We start from the raw sequence: 13,342 nt of genomic DNA, 5'->3' as shown, positions 1-13,342 counted from the left end.
ACAATCATGTAATTTGGGTGAATTCAGGTCATTAAAAACGTTTTTCAGATATAATTTACATTATATATATATATATATATATATATATATATATATATATATATATATATGTGTGTGTGTGTGTGTGTGTGTGTGTGTTTGTATATATAAACACCTTGAAGATTTCAGAAATGTATCATGTGGTCGGGGATTCTGTTTTTGTTTTTATATTATTATTTATTATTATTTTTTAAAAGTGCCAATTTGTCGCCACCTGGTGGCTGAATTATTTAAAGCAAGCGATTTCGCGTTACCGTAACTCCCTTATTATAAGCACAGTGTTACTGTTATTCACCTCGACTAATAACCTGCTCATTGTAAACCGGTTAGAAAATCTCACACTCTGAATATACGAATAAGTTACGATTAATCACATAAAATCAGTCCTAATCGTAAAATCAGGACGGTTGTAATTCATTTCAGTCTATCACGGCGTGTCGAATCGGCAATTCCGAAACGCAGGGGTGATTTGTTTCATTTTTTTTTCTTCTCCCATGGATAAAAATATGGCGGAATACTGGGCAGAGGGATAAAGGGGAGGGGAGAGAAGGGGATGGTGGACATTAGAGCTACAAAAGAACACAATTTGGCTTTATAAACGCTCGTACGCGTTAATAACAGCGCCGTCGTTTTGCTTTCGAGCTCTAAATCAGGACACTTCCATACCAAAAACCAGCCGAAATAAACACCGCGACAACCACCGGTAGCCATGGCTACGTTCCAAACCGCATACTACCGTACTAAACAGTATGGAGCAAATCAAACGCCTTTATAGCTGACGCACTAGTTTAGCATACTACTTAGTAGGTTAGGATGCGGTTTGGGTTTCGGCCGTGGCTTTTATTTGAGTCAGAGCTTCACTACAGACGCGGGGGGACAAAATTGGGCGCAAAACAAAACAAAACAAAACAAGCTTAGAACCGGAGACCTGGCAAATAAAAGCGACGAGTCTGGTGAAATGGGTGAGAACTCACACTCAATCATGATACTTGGTTTTGTTCTTATGACTGACTTGAAAACAAAAACAAAAATCCCAGGAGGCCACGAAGAACAAAGACACGAGCATCAGGCATTTATACCGAACATAACAAGAATTCAGGAGGAATAAAGTCTGATTTATTCCCATTTCAGCTCATAAAAGCGTTATATCTCTGTCGGGAACGGTTTAAGAACGCTCAGCTGTGTATGTTGTGTATAATGTGTGTGTGTGTGTGTGTGTGTGTGTATAGTCTGAACGTGTACCCAGTGATCAGAGGAAATATTGCATTGAGGACTGCATGTACTTTTGCATTTATTGAGAAAAAAAAAGAAAGAAAAACAACATAAAGAAGGTTGTTTCCTGTGACACGTGGTTTCCTGTTGAGTATCCCCCCCATTCTTACACTGTTTTGTAAACATGTCAGCTTATAACACTTTATAACACACACACACACACACCTGATCCATGGTGTGATGACACACTGAATCGTCCTTCGTTAAAGCGTCATGATAAAATGTCGAATTTTTTGAAATTGTCTTTGTAATGCGAGATCTAGGCGTCGACTTTCGTGCGAGGAATCTGTTTCTGTTCGTAACGTATTTGGATAAGAGTCTGTATTCGTGGTTGTGTTGTTTTAGGGGAGTCGGGGCGGTTGTAACGCGTTAGAGTAAATAAAATCGGTTTTACGAGCTCGTATGGTGGGATTCAATGGAGGATCGATTTCCAGATCACGGCCTGAAGGAGTTAGGATCGAGGAGGGATCGCCTTTAATGAGTTTTAGGACACGCCTTTGGCGTCTGCGCTGGAGTGTGCTCATCACACGTTTTTATCGACTTCACGACGTGCGTCGAAGAGGGACTGACACACGTGTTGTGTGTGTGTGTGTGTGTGTGTGTTTTTTTTTTTTGCCGCCTCTCCTGTCAGGTTCCGAGCCGCCGTCGTCTCCTCAGCTGGTGGACGAAGGAGTGGACGAGGATGACGAAGAGCTGAGCGGAGGAGAGGAGGTCGAGCTCCGAGTGTCGTCCGGGCGAGGATCGGTGCTGACACGGAGAGGAATCACGCTACGCGTGCTGCTTAAGGACGGCCTGGTGGAGCCGGGAGACGCCGTGCTGTCCATACACTACCTGGTACGGGTACCTGGATACACCTGGAGAAGTCCCAGAATTCTCGTTAGATTTCATAGCAATATCACTGAGAAGCTTTACTTTAAAACCCACGGGCTGCCATCTCTTCATCGTAACGGTGGTTCGTATCAGCAATATGAATGAGAACATTTTTGGGGTTGTTTATTTGTCCTCCCCGTCCTTTTTAGCATTTTCTCCAAGTTTGGTTGTTTTCCAAATTTCGCCATCTATCACACGTTCAAGTCGGCGCAAGATGGCGGCGTACCTTCTCTTAATTAACTCCAAAAAAAAATACACAAGTTTTCTTAACTCTACTTCTAGTAAACGAAGAACAAAGAACGCGCATCAGATGTGTTTCTATTAATTTACGAGTCCGCCGTAAACGTAGCCCTTTATATCGTTTTTGTACGATACTGTCGTGTTTTTTGTACGCAGTAATCTTTCGGCAAATTTACCGTCAACGACAGACGACAGTCCGCTGATTCCGCCGTGCTATCTTACCGACACGCCCCCGACTCGATTCCGCCGTGCTATCTTACCGACACGCCCCCGACTCGATTCCGCCGTGCTATCTTGCCGACACGCCCCCGACTGGATTCCGCCGTGCTATCTTACCGACACGCCCCCGACTGGATTCCGCCGTGCTATCTTGCCGACACGCCCCCGACTCGATTCCGCCGTGCTATCTTGCCGACACGCCCCCGACTGGATTCCGCCGTGCTATCTTACCGACACGCCCCCGACTGGATTCCGCCGTGCTATCTTGCCGACACGCCCCCGACTCGATTCCACCGTGCTATCTTGCCGACACGCCCCCGACTCGATTCCGCCGTGCTATCTTGCCGACACGCCCCCGACTCGATTCCGCCGTGCTATCTTACCGACACGCCCCCGACTGGATTCCGCCGTGCTATCTTGCCGACACGCCCCCGACTGGATTCCGCCGTGCTATCTTGCCGACACGCCCCCGACTCGATTCCGCCGTGCTATCTTGCCGACACGCCCCCGACTCGATTCCGCCGTGCTATCTTGCCGACACGCCCCCGACTCGATTCCGCCGTGCTATCTTGCCGACACGCCCCCGACTGGATTCCGCCGTGTTATCTTGCCGACACGCCCCCGACTCGATTCCGCCGTGCTATCTTGCCGACACGCCCCCGACTGGATTCCGCCGTGTTATCTTGCCGACACGCCCCCGACTGGATTCCGCCGTGCTATCTTGCCGACACGCCCCCGACTGGATTCCGCCGTGCTATCTTACCGACACGCCCCCGACTGGATTCCGCCGTGCTATCTTGCCGACACGCCCCCGACTCGATTCCGCCGTGCTATCTTACCGACACGCCCCCGACTCGATTCCGCCGTGCTATCTTGCCGACACGCCCCCGACTCGATTCCGCCGTGTTATCTTGCCGACACGCCCCCGAATGGATTCCGCCGTGTTATCTTGCCGACACGCCCCCGACTCGATTCCGCCGTGTTATCTTGCCGACACGCCCCCGACTCGATTCCGCCGTGTTATCTTCCCCGACTTGGGGAAACTCGGCGCTGAAAGAACCTTTCGACCTTGTGGTGGCGTTCGTGCGCGCTCAGCTCGTAAATCCGATCTTTCCGACGTGACTCGAACGCGCAGGAACACTTGCTTCCTCCGAGACCCGTGAACGCGGCGCATCTTTTCGAACTGCTGCTCATGCTGCGTCACAGAGAAACCGCTACCCGCCCTCTTCCGCGTACACGAGCTCTCAGAAACGCCCGCGATTGGTTAACGCCACTGTGATGGACAGTGGAGCGAGGGAACACGCTCTCTGAACGATTGGTTCTTTTTTAACGCGACGGTTTCTTAGCGAACCTGCTGTATATATCCCGCTGCCTGTCGTGTGTCATAGAAACGTCTTCAGGTATCGCGTTATATCTCACACGCTGTCCCCTTCTGTCATCATCTCTGCAGGGGAAGAACTTTGTGGGTGACCTGCTGACCGATGGGAAGATCCGCTGGGTGGAAACCGGGCAGGTCTTTAACTCCCCGAGCGCCTGGGCCACACACTGCAAGCGCCTGGTGAATCCTGCCAAGAAGTCGGGCTGCGGTTGGGCGTCGGTGCGCTACCGCGGGCAGAAACTGGCCCAGTACAAAACCAGCTGGCTGCGTAAATACCAGCCCAGTGCTGACATGGTGAGGGAAACACTTCAGCAGGGTTTATTCGTCAAAACACAGGATCTCCAGCGTTACCGTATTTTCTGGACTAGAGCGGCTGCTGAGATGTTAGAATGATCCAAGTCTCTGTTCGTGGCTGATCTTCCTGTTCTCTCTGTGTGTGTGTGCGCTGTGTGTCAGAGCCTGGCCAGCGAGGGAGAGGACGATGAGATGCTAGACGACGAAGAAGACGAGGGGAAGACGACTATTCCAGACGAAAGAAACAGGAAGTCCAGACCAGAGCTCCACGGTGAGCAAACGCTGGTGATGAATAAACTGAACCTCGTGGGTATTTATCAGGGTGACGTCCTTTAACGCGCATGTCCTGGACTGTTTTATTCCTCTTACGCCACAGTCATTTGCCAACAATTGCGATTTTTTTTTAACATTTTTATCAAAGAACGACTTTAAACTTTTTATCCGTTTAATCTTGTGAGTTCCCGTTCTCACTTACGCCATAGCAGCTGTAAACAGCTGTGGGATACCGCAAAAAATAAGACTTCCCCCTGCCAGAAAACGTTTAATAAATGCGAATAAACACATATAGTATAACGTGTGCACATATGATGTAGTATAGTATACAGGATATACATTTAAAAGGTGCACAAAACACAGCCGGCTGCTGAGCAGAGACTCAGAGACATTTTTGGGGGGGACACAGCGCCAGTTACGGTATTTGAGACATAAACGTACGTGTGTGTGTGTCACAGATGTCAGTGTGGTGCACAGGAGAGGAGACAGAGAGAGAATCCCCGTCAGATACTGCACACTGGGAACCAGAGACATCGCCAGGTAATAAAGCTGTAATATGACACGTGACTGATGGAAACGTTAAGTTACATAATATACAGCGCTACGCTGCAGGGTTATAGAGACGTATAATATACAGCGGATATAAAAAGTCTGACCCGGTTGCCTACGTACAGTAGACACACCCCTAAACTAATACTTTGCTTTATTAAACTTCATTACGGTTACACGGCGGTAAACAGTCGACTGTCCCGATTTTTTCGGAATCGGGGTTGTATATGCAGTGTATATAGTCAAATATCATGTTAACAGTGTTAGTGACGTGTTAAAGGACAGCGCTGTGATTTACTCGCTTTGGATGATGTATGGGGATGAGTAATGGCTCGAGATCCAGATAGCAGACGGAATGAAATACGACGAGAATGTTTACTACAGCGTACGCTCGCTGGGGAACCTGGCTCGCGCCCAGTCCGTGGGAAAGATCGTTATATAATATAATCCCGCACGTTATTGTCCTCCTTCGGGCACAGGGTGTCACTGCGTATGTTCTAAATCTCCACAATCTCATAACGATAGAAATATCCGCTTCATCCGACTGTATTCAAGACGCTGTCGGGTAACGTGATGTATGATAGCGAAAGTGAGTCGATGAACGTGGTCTGTCCTCAGAGATCCTCACACACTGGTGGAGCTGTCGGCTTTCTCCGCCATCAACCGCTTCCAGCCGTTTAACGTCGCCGTCTCCAGCAACGTCCTGCTGCTCATGGTAAACACCGCACGGATGTCAAAACAAAACAAAACATACAGGCAAAACAAAAACAACAAACGTGCAGAATATAGACGAGTGTTGTCTTATCATGTATTTTTGACACGTTGACAGATTTCCATCATTTCCGCTTTCCTTCCATTTACACGTTAGAAATGGAACCCTGCATTTATTCATTGCACAATTAATTAATTAATCAATCGGCTTTGTAACCAGATTAAACTACGTAACGACGTTTTAATCTTTGTAACTAGATTAAAAAACGTAGCATCTTTCTTAACGATCAGACGACGGGGCTGGCCCCTGTCATTTTAATGACACGAGTATTTGTTCGATACTACGGTTTTAGTTTCTCTATTTAGTATCCATACACAATGAATCGTTCATCTTGACCTTCCTACTCCTTATACAAGTGCACCACATCATCAGTAATGCAGTGAAAGTCTTTATGGCGGTGAGTTACATCAGTGCTTATCGTTTAATCTCGATATCAGTTTTATTGGCTCTGATGCTGTTATATTTCTTCCTGATTTACTCGCTCCTTTTTTTCCCCCACCCTCAGGACTTTCACTGTCACTTGACTACGAGCGAGGTGGTGGGCTACCTCGGAGGCCGATGGGACACTACGACACAGCGTAAGGCTTCATCACTCGTCACACTGCACATATATATATTATGTATATTTTTTTTATATATATATAAATGCTGTGAGGAAAGACGCTTTTTTCATTTCCTCACGACAGTGCTGACGGTCTTGCGAGCGTTCCCGTGTCGCACGCGATTGGCTGACAGGGATGCCGCACCTGCCGTGGAGGAAGAGGTCAGTGCGGGTGTCTCGCCGTATGAACACGTCGTAAGATATTAGACGAGCGGCAGGTTGGTCATCCTGAGCTCGGGTTATCATCTGTGCGGAGTTCTTTTGTTCTTCCCGCGTCCGTGTCGGTTTCCTGTGGGTTTCCTCCCACCATCTGAAAACATGCCAGTAGGTGAATTGGTGACTCTAAATTGCCCACAGGTGCGAATGAGCTGACGTGGTGGTGAAAGTGAATACGGACGAAGGAATGAAAGGAAGAGTTTCTCCTGACTAATACGTGTGCATGTCTGTGCAGATTTGTCAGAACCTGTTCATGAGAGGGCTCTCATTGGTGGGCTGGTACCACAGTCACCCTCGAGGCCCCGCGCTCCCGTCGCTGCAGGACATCGATTCGCAGATGGACCACCAGCTCCGCCTCCAGGGCAGCAGCAACGGCTTCCAGCCCTGCCTGGGCATCATCTGTGGTGAGAAACAAACATTTCACCACATCAACGATCACACACGTTTTTAAATCTGATTACACGACGAACGTGCTGTTGCTATAGAAACGATAACATTTCCGTAGCTGCACTACAGTCAGAGCTGCTGTTAATTAATCAACACCTCCTGACCGATCAGAATCCAGAATTCAGCAGCACACACGTGTATAAATACAAACTTTGTTTTACAGGACCTTATTACCATGGCAACCAAGGTGTGGCGTCGACCATCACTCCGTTCTGGGTGGTTCCTCCTCCAGAAGTAAGTGCAGCTCATTGGAGCGATATTTCCAATACAGAAACAGTTTTACAGAATTTGGGAATGTGGGAAAGTTTTCCACTCTCCGGAGTCACGTGACTAGAGCGAGCCCTAGGGCTGGGCAGTATGATGATATAATAGCGCTATTGTGATAAATGATGTCACGATATACTTTTCTGAGACGTCGCGATACCTTTTTGTAACGTTTCTAAAAAAAAAAAAAAGTTTTTCTAATAACAGATACAGTCTCAGACCGAAAGCTGCTGATGAGACGGTAAAAAAAAAAATCCTTCTATGATATCTCTGTTGTATCTCCCAGCCCTAGCGAGCAGGCTCCCCCCTCCCCCCTCCACCCTCCCCCCAAACCAACAAAGAAAATGACCATTTCAATATGCACGAGGACGAGAATACAAAAAGTTAGGTTTTGTGAAACCTAGGACTTAACCCTGCCCTCTCTTCTCTCTGTTTATCCTTCTGTCTCTCCCTTTTCTGTCTCGCTGTCTCTCCCTCTCTGTATATCTCTCTTTCTGTCTCTCCCTCTCTGGGTCTCTCTTTCCGTCTCGCTGTCTCTCCCTCTCTGTATATCTCTCTTTCTGTCTCTCCCTTTTCTGTCTCGCTGTCTCTCCCTCTCTGTATATCTCTCTTTCTGTCTCTCCCTCTCTGGGTCTCTCTTTCTGTCTCGCTGTCTCTCCCTCTCTGTATATCTCTCTTTCTGTTTCTGTCTCGCTGTCTCTCCCTCTCTGTATATCTCTCTTTCTGTCTCTCCCTCTCTGGGTCTCTCTTTCTGTCTCGCTGTCTCTCCCTCTCTGTATATCTCTCTTTCTGTTTCTGTCTCGCTGTCTCTCCCTCTCTGTATATCTCTCTTTCTGTCTCTCCCTCTCTGGGTCTCTCTTTCCGTCTCGCTGTCTCTCCCCCTCTGTATATCTCTCTTTCTGTCTCTCCCTCTCTGGGTCTCTCTTTCTGTCTCGCTGTCTCTCCCTCTCTGTATATCTCTCTTTCTGTCTCTCCCTCTCTGGGTCTCTCTTTCTGTCTCGCTGTCTCTCCCTCTCTGTATATCTCTCTTTCTGTCTCTCCCTCTCTGGGTCTCTCTTTCTGTCTCGCTGTCTCTCCCTCTCTGTATATCTCTCTCTCTCTGTCTCTCCCTCTCTGGGTCTCTCTTTCTGTCTTGCTGTCTCTTCCTCTCTGTATATCTCTCTCTCTGTCTCTCCCTCTCTGTATATCTTTCTTTCTGTCTCACTGTCTCTCTCTCTTGCTGTCTTGCTATCTCCCTATCTGTTTCACTGTCTCTCTTTATGTCTCACTGTTTGTCCCTCTGTCTGTCTCTCTCTATTCGTTTCTCTTTCCCTGTCTCTCTCTCTCTCTCTCTCTCTCTGTCTGTCTCTCAGCAAAGGCCGAATGATTACGGTATCCCAGTGGCAGTGGAAGTCACGTACGTGCAAGACAACTTCCTCACTACAGACGTCCTCAATGAAATGGTACGATCATTTAACACACAGCAGCAGCTGGAGGAGATTTTAGGTGCTCAGATGTGTGAATGCTCACTTCTACAGGTCTGGGGTCAGTTTCGACTCGTTCTTATATTAATCAATAAACTGGAGTTACCAGTGAGTGTAGTGACTAGGTAAGTGTAGCTAATAAACTAGCAACAATATATACAGTATGTATTACAGTCAGTCATATATGTGATTAGTGGAATAGACCTGAAGGGAATCACCATCCTCATCCTCATCACCATCATCATCCTCATCATCATCCTCACCATCATCCTCACCATCATCCTCACCATCATCACCACCATCATCCTCATCCTCACCATCATCCTCACCATCATCCTCATCATCATCCTCACCATCATCACCACCATCATCCTCACCATCATCCTCATCCTCACCATCATCCTCATCATCATCATCCTCATCCTCATCATCCTCATCACCACCACCGTTCTTGCTCGTTGTGTTTCGATGTGAACGCTTGAACACTTGTGTGCAGATGATGCTGGTGGAGTTTTATCGAGCAGCTCCAGACCTGGTCAATTTTAATCAGATGTGGTGTTCTGACACATCAATACTGGAGAAAATGAAGGTTTGTCAACACACAACGTGGCCACACACACCAAATATTCTTTCCTTTTAATTTATTTAACCACTTATTACAACAGAACGAGACCATTTTAACGTGAACCAGTTGAAAAACCCAGTGGTTTAACGTAAGTGAGAACAGGAACTCGCTTGTTTCACGGACGCCTGTGGTATAACCTGCGGAGTAACACGCCTTGTGGTAAAAGTAACTCCACTTTCACACCGCTGATTATTTTCCTGTAAACGCACAGCCCCGAGAGTTTTATTCCTTACGTGTAACCACGTACCCAGACGTGTCGTCTTACTGTCTGTACACGTTCTCTTTCTCAGGCGTCCCTGAGTGGCCACGCCCCCAAAGACCAGGCCTACTCTCAAATCCTGGAGCACGTCTACAACCAGCTGCGCAACATGCAGTGATGGAAACATCGTCTCTGTCTTCTCACTGTGGATCTGTGTGTGGGATCAAAGAACATCCCACTTTGATCTGATACACACACACACACACGCACACACACACACACACGCGCGCGCACCGACGCACTGAGGAACTGAGTGCTTCTGCATCATCATGGCTGGCTCCTTCATTACAGACATGAATATGTCTTCCATTTCTGTAGACAGAATAGTGTGAATAGGTTAGAATAGGAAAAAAAAAGTGTGTTCTTTCATATTTATCCAGATAGCACATACACACACACACACACACACACACACACACACACACACACACACACAGCCAGCATGCACAGTTTACATCTCAACGATGTCACACGCAGCTAGTTTACTCATTGGGAAAATGCAGCATCATACCGTTTTGGTCAGTTGTTAACTTCTGCGCTTAATATACCTCATTTTATGGCTCAAGCTCCGTTTCCCGGTTCAATCCTGCGTGGACTTTCACACGGCCTCCCCGTGTCAGCGTGGGTTTCCTCCGGGTTCTCCGGTTTCCTCCCGCTCCCAAAAAAAAAGAACAACAGGTGGATTTCCGACTCTAAATTGCAACTAGATGTGAACGAGCGCGGGAATATATCCGTGTGCATGGTGCTCTGATGTACTGGGGTCCCATTCGGGGTGTATTCCTGCTTCGTACACACTCCGGCTCACCAGGATAATAACATAGGAAGGGGAGAGAGATTTAATAAAATCCTCACGTGCATTACACTCAACATGCCTGAATATCTTCAGGATCGTTGAGAAGTAAACCGCACCCTGCGCTGGAAAAGAAGACCTACTGAATATGCTAAATATACACTGGAACCTGTGGAGTTACCCGTCTGTCCGATTTCCTTTCTAAACAACGGGAGCGACGGGAATTCAGGCTCATTTAACTCGCCGATAAGAGTCGACTCTTTCGGCTCCCGAGTTTGTTCTAAACCCAGACGGACACGAGAACCTTATTTTTCGAGTAAACTGTAACGCGGAAGACGCAAGTCACGCGTCTCAGTGCTGTGTCTTTTTCAAACGAAGGAAAACGACATCGAAGCGAATCAGTCCTGAACGTTCACCCAGAAGAGTCGAGTCAAAAACGGCACACTAATTAGAACTCCGAGAGAGAGAAACGTTTCTAAATAATAAACACTAGAAGAGGGCATGTGACGATAAAGAAATCTCCGGATCCATTCACACATCGTCATCGACTTTTGTGCAGCACCACTAGTCCTCCTGTTACCGTGGAAGAGTAACAGAGTCCAGACGTAAAATCAGAAACAAAGGAGACGGCAATTATCGTATTTATGAGAGCGTGTGTAGAAAAATGGCCTCCTGTACCCTGTTAAAAATAAAAGTACCAAACTACTTTTCCTTTTGTACTTCTCGTGTGTATCTTTTACCTGGGAAGGTGCATGTGGTGTACTTTTTAATTAGCTGTTAAGAGAAAAGCTTTAAAGATGGATCAGTCCACTTATGTATGGTGTATTATTTGTAAAGCTACACTAAATTAAGATGTTCCACAGCAGATCAACGTTATTTCTGAGACGGTCCAGTCGATGTGTAGCCGGTGACTGCTGGTCCTGATAGAATTTTGTCATCATTGACCCGATAATGAAATTAGGGTTGAGGTTCATGAGAAGCCCATGAGGGCTTTGTTGTTGTTGTTGTTGTTGTTGTTTTTTTCAGGAACCAGAGACATGTGGCACAAACTGTTAGAACACACACTTACTAAAATACACATAGACACATAATTGGATTTGCGCATCTTAAATGTGTAATCATCTAAATGTATTTTGTAGGTAAATTCTTGCCTATACGGTGCCCTCCAATAATATTGGCACCCTTGGTAAATATGAGCAAAGAAGGCTGTGAGAAATTGTCTTTATTGTTGATCGTTTGTTCAAGAAATGCACAAAAAAATACTCTCCTCTCATGGATATCAAACAACTGCAAACACAACACAGGTTTATCAAAAAAAAAAAAAAAAACACTAATTCCTTTCTTTAACCTTTTAGAAATAAACAAAGAAACTCAAATGAATCTGCTTGGCTGTTAAACTTTCACTTTTCTACTATAATGTATTCAAGTCATGAAATATCGCAGTATTTTGTGTAAATATTGTGGAGTTTGAAAGGTTGAACTGGTCCTTATTGACGTTCTAGAGATCCAGGAAGTCGGGGAAACGCTCCTTACAGGCTAACCAATAGGATGCGTCGAATTCGATCACGTGATTTTTTTTTTTTTTTTTTTTTTTAAAAAGAAGTCGCTAATTGGCGGGCTGATTAAATCGCTTGGTTTAAATTGAGCAGTCGCCATTTTGTTTCTGTTTAATCACAACGTGTAGAGATTATTCACGTAAAAATGGCGCAGGAACGTGAAGAGAAGAAAGAGAAAGAAGCAGAATGAACAAAACTCTTCGTGTGAGTTTCCCCCACACCTGCTCCTTCTGGTACTTCATCTCTCTCTTCTGGCTGGAAAGACCACTAATGGCCAACGGTTTACTCCTTTTAACGCACCCGTTAATGAGGTAATTAACTGCTGTAATTTATGATGCATTGATTTGGTCTTTTAGAGGATTTAAAATCCTTCATTTGCTGTAAGGAAAGTCGAGAACATAAAATCAGTCAGTAAGCTGAGAAGCTTTGTTGGGGGTTTTTAATTTATTTATTTATTTGTGCCTATTTTTGCTTGTGCCAGTGTTTACACACAGAGCTGTGATTTGTAATGGCTAATTGAGGTTAAGCAGGTGGGAGACAGCATTACTGACCACCACACCACAACCAGGCTACTGACTGTTTAAAGCCTTCCCAACTCTTTTCAGGGGAAAGTTACTAATGCATTGCTCAAAAAAGCAAAAAAGGTAAAGCCAGTCAACGTCATAGACTCATTTGCATATTCATGGTCAACGTCACGCGTATTTGCATGGCGAAATGCTTACAGAAGGAAGTCGTCTTTGGTCATGGCACCACAAACTATTTCACCTAACCAGAAAACTCCGTCATTTCTATTAAGAACAAAGCAGTGGTAGTGCGGAATCAGGAAACGTTTTGTCATGGACCGTCTGTTTATGTATAAAAATCTAAAACAACCTGATCAATCTGGGCGTTTTACCTTGTGGTAGTGTTTTTCAGGTCATCGCGGTGTTGCCATGTGGAGAGGGATGGAGAGAACCTTTTGTTAGTGTTCCGGTAGAACGAGAGTGTGAAGATCTACGAGACGATGAACGGTGAGAAGGTTTGAGAGGAGCCGAGGGAGCCGGACAGACTAAAGCGCCGCCGCATCGCTCCTCTCTATAGGTAGAGATGAAGTGAAGCCTGCACCACTATCAGCAGGTAGTCGAATGGCATCGTGGGTAATCTAGGAAACTTGTATGAAATGAACAGCGCAACATGCAAGTGAAAGAAGTTTACTCTTCATCCGATATCATGTCG

At 46.2% G+C, this 13,342-nt stretch overlaps 1 protein-coding gene across 5 annotated transcripts; it reads left to right on the top strand.

The window, feature by feature from the left end:
* Positions 1-158: 158 nt before the first annotated feature.
* On the top strand, positions 159-11,373 carry mpnd (MPN domain containing). 5 transcript variants are annotated; one of them, XR_008386044.1, is made up of 15 exons: positions 160-1,001; positions 1,943-2,145; positions 4,091-4,312; positions 4,475-4,583; positions 5,044-5,125; positions 5,753-5,849; positions 6,199-6,303; positions 6,412-6,484; positions 6,593-6,669; positions 6,959-7,127; positions 7,334-7,404; positions 8,787-8,876; positions 9,394-9,486; positions 9,563-9,681; positions 9,813-11,372. XR_008386044.1 is itself a non-coding variant. In XM_053625969.1 (14 exons), exons 1-14 carry the CDS (start codon positions 998-1,000, stop codon positions 9,581-9,583), a joined length of 1,416 nt encoding a protein of 471 aa, XP_053481944.1. In that variant the 5' UTR covers positions 160-997; the 3' UTR covers positions 9,584-11,373. The 5 variants fall into 5 exon arrangements, 3 of the variants coding, with proteins under 3 accessions (XP_053481944.1, XP_053481943.1, XP_053481945.1); XR_008386043.1 differs by having other exon boundaries at positions 159-1,001; positions 9,394-9,681; positions 9,813-11,373; XM_053625969.1 differs by having other exon boundaries at positions 9,563-11,373.
* Positions 11,374-13,342: the final 1,969 nt, after the last annotated feature.

This window comes from Ictalurus furcatus, chromosome 5 (assembly GCF_023375685.1).
Source record: "Ictalurus furcatus strain D&B chromosome 5, Billie_1.0, whole genome shotgun sequence".
Classification (NCBI taxonomy): Eukaryota; Metazoa; Chordata; class Actinopteri; order Siluriformes; family Ictaluridae; genus Ictalurus; species Ictalurus furcatus.
The sequence above is the reverse complement of the archived record's forward strand: the minus strand, read 5'-3'. Positions and strand labels throughout refer to the sequence as shown.

Excerpts from the sequence above, each read along its gene's own strand:
- mpnd (XM_053625968.1), top strand. Across the intron at positions 8,877-9,393 it reads CAGACGTCCTCAATGAAATG|ATGATGCTGGTGGAGTTTTA; the intron begins GTACGATCATTT and ends ACTTGTGTGCAG. Across the intron at positions 9,487-9,812 it reads CAATACTGGAGAAAATGAAG|GCGTCCCTGAGTGGCCACGC; the intron begins GTTTGTCAACAC and ends TCTCTTTCTCAG.